The sequence below is a fragment of the Tupaia chinensis genome, unplaced genomic scaffold (assembly GCF_000334495.1).
Source record: "Tupaia chinensis unplaced genomic scaffold, TupChi_1.0 Scaffold000523_1, whole genome shotgun sequence".
NCBI classification, from domain to species: Eukaryota; Metazoa; Chordata; class Mammalia; order Scandentia; family Tupaiidae; genus Tupaia; species Tupaia belangeri.
The window spans coordinates 867,439-876,441 of NW_006160036.1; the positions used below are offsets into that span (position 1 = coordinate 867,439).

The following is a 9,003-nucleotide window of genomic DNA, read 5'->3' on the forward strand; positions in this document are numbered from 1 at the left end:
CTGTCATGCTGAGCAACCTCAGAATAAGAAATAAGTTCCTCCAAATTAAATTAAAAGTTTTCCCGAAGCCATAACCTTTCAAATTAATGATTTTGTAATTGGGCAATCTAAATTGGATAAGAAAAATCAATAGTGGCTTCCTCCCCTCCCACTCAGAGTGAAAGCCAAAGTTCTTCCAGTGGCCTGCAGGGCTCTATGAGACTTGCTCCCTACCCTCCCAAACTCATTTAACTCAATTCCTAGTTGTTCACTTTAATTCAGTCAAACTAATTTTTTTATTAATTCTTCTAAGTATTCTACTGCTTCGGGACTTTTGCCCTGTTTCCTGTGCCTGGAATACTCTCTCCCTAGATGTCCTTAGCTACAGCTTGCTCCTTCACTTCTATCACGTCTTTGCACGTCCCTACCCCAGTAAAGCCTCTGGACTTTCTTGTTAGCTCCCCTACCCACTACCATCCATTTCTGGCATTCTGTGCCCTATACTATATTTAAGAAGAATGACCCCCACAGACCACATCACTTAGGTTTTCTTGCCTTCAGGCTTCTGGGTGGATGGTGGACATACCAGGAGATTAAAGGGCAAGAGGAAAGAGATGTTGGGTGTTTTTTCCTGGCACCCACCAGCAGCCATGCCTTCCTCAAACACAGCTGTATTTGGGAAGGGAATTCCGATTCTTCAGCTCCTTGTGACCCATCCTTGAACTTTGAGTAATACCATTTCCTCTCTTGGCCCTTCAGTTCTCAAAGTAGTCACACCTTTCTACTATTGTTGGTATCTAGTGCCTCAATTCTCCTATAGGTTCCCTGAATCCTGCCCATTCCTCTAGTCCCTTCTCTCTCTCTCCGTGTGTGTGTGTGTGTGTGTGTGTGTGTGTGTTATTTCTTCAGAGAGGGGGAAAGAACTCCCAATAGGGTCTCCATAGCAGAGATCCAGACTCAACTTTCAGCCAACCTCTGATCATGCACAAGTGAATGCCTAGTGTACTTAGGCCTCCCTTGTGGCATTGCCTCATAGAGCCTAGGTGGTGTTTAATCCGTGCACTGCTGGTCAAACCATAGTCATTTCTTTTTTTTCAAAGATTTATTTGTATTTATTTATTTGTTCATTTATTTTGAATTTGACAAGAGAGAGAAGGTGAGCAAGCAAGCTGCCAGGTCTGGGAGTCAAACCATAATCGGTCATGCGGGAGTCTAGTGCCCTTAACCACCATGCCACCTACTGGAACCTCTAGTCCTTTCTTAAATCTTGAATGACCTGAGCTGGATTATTTTTTTTAAAGAATTTTTTGGTTTGGGACTAGCAGTTAGCATAATGGCTATGTTGCTGGACTCCCACGTAGTCGACCGCAGTTCGCGTCCCAGACCCGGTGGCTTAAAACTCACGCTGGGCACGTGTGCGTGTGTGCACAAGATCTCGAGAGGAGAATGGAGGAGAAGGGATTGTGGCATGGCCATCTCCCCTGGGGGGTGATTTCTCGCTTTCTGTCTCTGTCTCTGTCTCTGTTTCTCTCTCTCTCTCTCTGTCTGTGTGGCGAGCGCATGCGCCCTATAGCAAAAACCTCTCAAAAAAAAAAAGAATTTTTTTGTTAAATAAATATTTAACTAATTAATTAATTTTATTTTTATTTTACCAGAGAGAGAGAGAAAGGGAAAAATGAGAAAGCAGGCTGCCAGGTCTGGGACTCTTAACCGTGGTTGGCCATGTGGGAGTCCAGTGCCCTTTACCAGCACGTCACCTGCCGGTTTACCTTAGCTGGATTCTACATTTCCTGCTAGACCTTAACTGAAACACCTTCTGAATCACTGCATTTACAGTTTCCAACCCCTCCTGTCCAGTGAGTCTGCACTTCCTATTATGTCCTTGTTCTTTTACCCAGCACATAGGACCATCTAACATAGTATAGATATTTATTTTGTGGGTTCCCACACTCCAGGACGGCAGATCCAAGGGTGCAGAGATGTTTGGCTATTTTGTTCACTGTTGCACCCCCAATGCTTGGCACATAGCTGGCTGTCAGCAAATATTTGTTAAATGAATGAATGAATGAACTACCAACAAGAGCTAACGGAAAGGCTGAGATGTGATTCAAGCTGCATACAGAAAAGCTGACTCTCAATTTCTCCCCTTCTCTCTCTGCTCCCGCCCAAAATGCTGAGCGCCAGGGAAGGAGGCGGAAATGAGCGTGCTCAACAGCCCTCCAGCCGGGTGTTTACTTAATTAGAGCCTGCACTCGAGGCTCGTTTGTGTTTAACTGTCCGCCTAATGGCTTCGTCTGGCTCCTGGCAGGCACAGGGAAAATGCGAGGCCTGGCCACCCTGTCCGGTCTTGCGCTGCGTGGGTGCGGGCTTATAACCTCCGCGGGCGTGGACAGCTCCCCTGCTCCAGAGCCTGGAGAGCGAGACACTAAGCTCAGCCAGCTTCCTGTGGCTTTTCCTGAGAGTTGTCTACACTCACGCCCAGCTGTTGGGACTACCAACACTCCTGAGATACCAGATGCCAACTGCTCACTTCCCCCACAGGCATGAAATTGTAGGATCTCGCTTCTCATTCTCTGTCTTAGGGGCTGTAGGAGTGCCAGGCGGGAGAGAAGCAGCTCTCCCGGCCCCATGAAGCTGGATCCTAGAGCAATAATACCCAATCATTTGGGTATTTGCTCTGTGCTAGGTACTCATCAATTTAATCCTTGTCTACATTTAATCCGAGTGCTTTAGAGGGCAGGTGTCATAATAGTCCCATTTGACAGATGATGAACTGAGGCCCAAAGGGGTTATTTCACTTGCCTAAGGCTACAGCTCTGGTAAGTGGTTGAACCCGGCTTTGAACCCAGGTGGTAAGGGCCACGAGCTGCCATGATCCCAGCTCAAGCCATTCACTACCTAGGCCTTGTAGTTGAAAAGACCCATAGGTTACTAGCCCCTTGAAGACTAAAAACTAATTAAAGACCCCAGTTCCCTTCTCACACTCCTAAATCTAAATTGAGGGGCAGGGAGAGGGACAAGGAGACCCCATAGGGGTTCTCAAAGTAGCAGAAGGTGGGGGAGGGCTTAGGGAACAAGGGAATGGGACTTGCCTGGGAAGTTGAGCTCCTGTGGGGAAGTGTGCTGTGGGGAGTGACTGAGGCACTTGCCAGTCCCAGGGCCCACTGTGTGCCATGAGGAGGAAAGCCCTTCATGTCTAATGTAGCCGAGTGAGAGTAACAGAGGAATGAGTCCCAGTTTAGCCATTTGTCTCCCAGGAAGAGTGTAGGAGAGCTGTTTTCAAAAGAATCACTGGAAGTTAGCTTTGCACAGCAATCAGTTTTTGCTTATAGCAGTATTTCAGGCTGATAAATAAAATTCGTTTAAAAATTACCTTTATTTCAATTTTACATAGAAATGAGAAAGCATTGATTATTTATACTTGGGGAAACACCAAAGGTTATGGGAATAATAACCATCCTCCCGCCTAGTGCCTTTTGGAGCCGCTAGGACTTCCAAACTCTAAGACCTTCTCTGGCAGCCTCCATTTGTTCATCTATGCAACAGAGATAATGATTCTTGCATCTATGCAACAGAGATAATGATTCTTGAGATAGCTGTGTAGATTCTGTAACGGGGTCCCTAGGGTCCTCACTGCCGGTTTTGAACCCCAGGTCCTCCTGGCTGGTTGGCATGGGAAGTGGAGAAAGAAGCAAAGGGCGGTCCCCGCTATAGCCGGGGAATGAGGGCACACCCGGCCTCCAACAAAGGTTTGGAAAAACAGAGCGCCTCCGGAGAGCATGAATGGAGAGCCTCTGTTTTTCAGTCAGGTTCACATTCATCTCTACATTTTTTTTTTCTCGCTGTGGCTGCAAGGCAAGGAAACATTTCTCTTACCATGCTGAGGAAGCTGAGGATTGAAGTGGGTTTCTTTTTTCCCTCGAACCCAGAACCTGCGAGACAGAGACCAAGTCTCTCACAGAAGCGGCTCCAAAAAAGCCTAGAGAACGCGGGCCAGGAGGGGCTTCGCGAAACCTCAACCACGCCGGCGGCGGCCCCACCTGCGAGGGGGTGGGACCTCGCAGTGCTGGGCCAATCGGCACCTACCTGCGCTCACCTGGCCCCCTCCCGCTTGCTTCTGCCAGCCGCGGTGCTCAAACAGGCGCCGAGAGCCTAACGGAGCGCTACCCAGTCGTCGCGACAGCCTCTTCACCCCTCTCTCTACCCATGGGTCTACCTAGTGGGTCTCTCGCGTCTCTCCTTCTCCGCTCCCTCTTCCTACTCCAGGTACTTAACTGCCTTGCGCTTGCCCTTGCCCCGGCCGGGACTGCTCCCTGGAGGGCGGGCGGGGTCCGCACGCAGCGGTGGCGTCGGAGAGAGTGTGGGGCTGGACTCTTACAGGGACCAGGTAGTGCCGGAGGTCCTGAGGACTCCCCGAGATGGGGTATGCAGGCCAGGCGCGCCTGTGACCCAGCCTTCCTCTTTCCCCTTCTGCCCCCAGGCGCAGGTTTTCTGGATCCGGTGCGCGGCCTCCGAGCCGTGCCAGTCGGGCCACCGGGAAGCTGAAGTGACCTTGGAGGCGGGAGGCGCGGAGTTGAAGCTGGGCCAGGCGCCGGTTAAAGGTAAGAACCTCCCGCAGTCGGTCTGGGTGGAACCGCGGGGCGGGTACCGCACGTGGTCCTCGGCGGGAGCTGTAGACTTCTGGTGGCGGGTCCCGGGGAGGTGCAGAACGCGTCTTGGGGGCTGGGACTGGGGTTAGGTGGCTGACAGAGAAGGCCGGACGGCATAGCGCCCTCTGACGTCGGGCCCTTCCATGCCCCGCAAGCCGCGGCTTATGTTGACCCCCTCCTGTCGGGTGCCAGGCGGCCGAGCCCCTAGTCCAGCCCCGAGGTGGGAAGCTCCCCCACGCTGGCCCCAGCGTAGGAATGCACTGTCCACATTCCTTCCCAACCCCCGCGCAGGTGTGGGGATGAGCGGTGCCCCGGGCAGCCCCCTTCACCCCTCTCGGGCCCCCTTTGTGAACCGTGCTTTGTGTCTCCGACAGACAGACTGGGTCTGTTTCTCTTCTCCAAGCTCCCCTCCCCCGCGCCCCCTTCTTCCCGGGCAGCTGGAATGCACTTTTAACCCTGCCCTTCCCGGAGGGCCTGCGCCCCTGAAGCCTGCCTGGAAACTGTCTCTGGCACACCTGGGAAGGCGCCATCAGGCAAAGGGGACACCGTCTTGGGACTGGCATGCTTGGTCACAGGGGAGGGGAATGCCCCTATCCAGCAGGCCTTGTGCTGCGGGGTGGGTCCACGGGAGATCAAAGCACATTTTTGATCTCCCAGTTACTTCTTTTTCCTACTCAAGTTCGAAAACTTGAAAGTTGGGGGTCCCTTTGGTGGGAGAACCAGTGTGTTAGGAGACCCAGGCAGCTGCCAGCTGGTGGGGGTGGGTGCTTTCCCTAAAAGTGGGGAGAGCAGTGGGGGTTCCTCAACTGCCCAAGGGAAAGTTTTTAAATGGGGGTGTAACCAAAATCCTTGGGGGAAGTTTCAGAGGCTCTTAAACTAAAATTGTTTGAACACTTGTATATTCCTTTTTCCAGGAGGGAATCTGTAGTTTACCTGACTTTGTAAACATTAAGAACCTGTTGCTCTAATATTTTTCTTCTAATGCTAGAAAATACCCTTCACCCTGGGAACACTTCAACTTAGGTACAAATTCCTACAGCTTGAATGGGGGGTGTCAATGCCCGGAGAACAGAATGGTTCCCCTTTGTTTCTCAGAAAAAGGAGTCCTTGAGTCTATGGAAGCTTTTTTTTTTTTTTGCCCCCAAATAACTCTGCAGATTGACAAAACAGTTTAACACCCAGGCTAGACCAGGCTCCTTAAACCCTTGGCTGTAGGGAGCTGAGGAGAGGCATTAAGAGGCCATGCCTCATAAAGTTTAAATTCTTGTGCATGGGTTTATTACTGGCTGGCTAACAAACTGCAACTCAGCCAACCTGTAAAAATGTTAACTTGGGCATGGCCCCAAATCCAATTCCGGCTCCCTGTGGAAGCTTTATTACTAACCAGACCTCTGCCAAGTCTGCATCCCTCCCCCCATTGTCAAGTTCTCTACTACAGTCTCTGAGAGCAGGCAACAGCTTTGAGTGTTGTCTGTGCCTTATCTTTACTACTGAAGCAAGACATATCAGATTAGCTGTCACTTCAGTAGGCTTGAGGTTGTTGAGGGGAAGCGGTGATCAGGTTTTCGATTTCATGGTTGGGTTGGTGAGTGCTTCCTGGTGACGTCAGGCATTTTAAACCTTTTGAGGAAATTCAGCTTTCTCGGATGTCTTTTTATGGTTGTGAAAATTGTAAGTTTGTGCCAATAGTACATCTGGGTTATAAACCAGAGAGTAAGTTCTTGTGATTGGCTAACCTTGAGTCTTCTGGCATCATGATTGGTTTATAGAATAGGCTTCCTGAGAAATGGGCAGCTACCTTTTTTATGTAAAAGTAATTTTCGGGGCCCAAATTATCACAATAAATTTGGCCTCCGTAACAAACAAAATATTCCTCCCCTTGGTTTTCAACTGCTGATACTTTTCTACCTCTTCACCCCACCCCAGTTCTGCATCATTTAAACACAGGAGCCTCTTAGCCTGGATCCAGTCATGTTGAAAGGGTTATCCTCCAGGTACATACAAATTCAAGTTTGGCCAGTCAACAGTTTCCATATTGCTAAGGAACAATTGCCCCTCTTGTTCGCCCCTGGGTTATGAATACCAAGGGTGTCTATGAAATTGAGCTCAAAGTAATTATCTGGTGTAATTAGTACCTTGTTTGTATGTGCATCTTCCTCTTCAAAGTCCTTCTGCAACTCTGAGCTTGCTTTATCCTCCTAAGAGTCCCTTGAAGCAGGTAAGGTAAATATTAAACAGCTTGAGCTCTTAATCTCAGAGTTGGAACTTCAGAAACCCCAGAGCCTAGCCCTGCCAGAGGTTTTAAAGGTGGAGAAATGGAGGCACAGCTTAATAGATTCAGCTCACTAGGCTAAGCAGCTCTTGAACTTCTTTGAGAGTCACGGACATGACTTTACGACTTGGTATATGCCAGGATCTGGTACTTATTGAGATGCCCAGTAGGTATTTGAATCATGAATCATGACAATTTGGGGAAGGTCAGCTCATTTTACAGATAAAACCTTAATAGTTGTGGCTTCACCAAAGTCATCATTTCAGTGACCAGCTGGGGCTTGAGTAGACCTTTCTGACTCCCAGGTTCCCTGACATTTTTTTTACTGCCAGAAAGGAGATGGATGGGAAGAAGTAGAATGTTGGAGCCTTCAACCCCATAGCCACCAATAACAAGCACCCATTTATTTATTTTTATTGCAGTGTTTTCCAGAAACATTTTTGTATAGGGGACTGACTTAAATGCAGTCTCTTGGATAAAGTCCAGATAATGGGGTTTTGACTAAACAAAAAGTGAAAGGTTAATCTGGAGGGAAGTAGAACAGGGTCTCCCTACCCCACATCCACAGTCTGAGGTCCATCTACCTCCAAGTGTGTTCTGGAAGCAAAGACAAAAGAGAGGTGGGAGGAGGGAATTTGCATGATATCTGTGCAGTGATGAAAAGTGAGTGATCTGCAGTGGTCAACCCATCCTTAATGGCAAACAATTAAGAGAGACAGATTAATGGCAGTAAAATAGATCAGTGTTTCATTACGACCCCTCAGCAGGTTCAGCTGACCCTTAGATGATCTTTGGGTAAGACTGAAAGCCAACCATCATCAGCTTTGGTAGGAAATGTCAAAATTTAGTAAGGAATCTGACAGTATGATATCAAGATGGTTTTGCTATTTCAGCTTTTGGTGAAAAAAATTACCTTTTATTTGGGAGTCCCTACTTAGGGCTATGCCATCTAGTTATATACCATTCTCTCTTTTTTAAAGAGTTATTTTTATTTATTCATTAATTTATTTATTTTAATTTGACCAGAGAGAGACACGGGGTGGGGTGGGGTGGGGGGCGAGAAAGCAAGCCACCAGGTCCAGGACTTGAACCATGGTCAGCCATGTGGGAATGTCCAGCACCTTAACCACCATGCTGGTCCCCTATATACCATTCTTTCAGTAAAGGTATATTCTGTATCTACTCTATAACTGCAGCTAAAGCAATAAACAAAGTACTTGCCCTTGGGGAGCTTACAGTCTAATGTTATTTTCTATGTTATGGCTGCCTTACAAAGCAGGTGGGGATAATTTCCTGTTGGCAATAAAATGGAGTTAAGTAACTGCATGAGAGGTCACTGGGGCAATCAGCAGTAAGGCCAGGATTTAAGCCCTAGTTGCTTCCACAGCCCAGGAGGATTCGCAGTTTATATCTAAATCTGCTTCTGAGGAATGAATGGGAACTGGGGCTTCCAGCCTAGGGCTGTCTTCTGGCTCACTGAAGACTCTGTCCTGCATCACTGTTATCTTGTGCCTAGGCAACGGATCTCAATCCTCTAGTCTCCCTTTCTGCTTTCTCACATGGCGCTCTGTTCCTAGGTTACCCAGTGCAGGGTGCCTTCGCGTCCCAGATTGCTGTTAGGAAGGCATTGCTAATGACAAGCAGTGAGTTCGTTGGGCCAGAAACTATAGCTGCAAAGCATTTGGAGGATGATTGGGGACAGAGGAGAAAAAGTCTTTCCTGACCAAATCATTTGAAGCTTTGGTCCTGATGCTCAACAGTCTTCGCATAGATACTCCCTATTGTTAAAGAGTAATATATAGAGCAAAAGGTGACCAAATAACAGTTGTCCAGCTTTGATGAACACTGCAAACTTAAAATACCCATAGACTTAGCATACAGGTCAAGAAACAGCAATGATCTGGCTCCATGGCCTGGTGGCTGGGGAAGCCAGATCCCACATAGTTAGGGTTACAGCCCTAGTGGCTTGAGAAACACACTAGCCATGGGTGCATGAGTGTCCCAGATCCTGACAGGATGGAGAAATGAAGGGAAAGGAATTGTGATGTGACTATGCCCCATTGGAGGATGTTTTCTCTCTCTCTCTCTCCCCCTCTCTTTCTC

General features: G+C 48.4%; 1 protein-coding gene across 1 annotated transcript in view; it reads left to right on the forward strand.

Annotated features, from left to right (window-relative positions):
* The first annotated feature begins 4,076 nt into the window (after nucleotides 1-4,076).
* The window catches only part of CDH3 (cadherin 3), a 61,905-nt gene continuing 56,978 nt past the window's right edge, over nucleotides 4,077-9,003 (forward strand). The window contains exons 1-2 of the mRNA XM_006156915.3: nucleotides 4,077-4,245; nucleotides 4,460-4,580. Of these exons, the coding sequence (XP_006156977.1) occupies nucleotides 4,186-4,245; nucleotides 4,460-4,580 (181 nt within the window). The 5' untranslated portion in view covers nucleotides 4,077-4,185. The remainder of the gene's footprint in view (nucleotides 4,246-4,459; nucleotides 4,581-9,003) is intronic.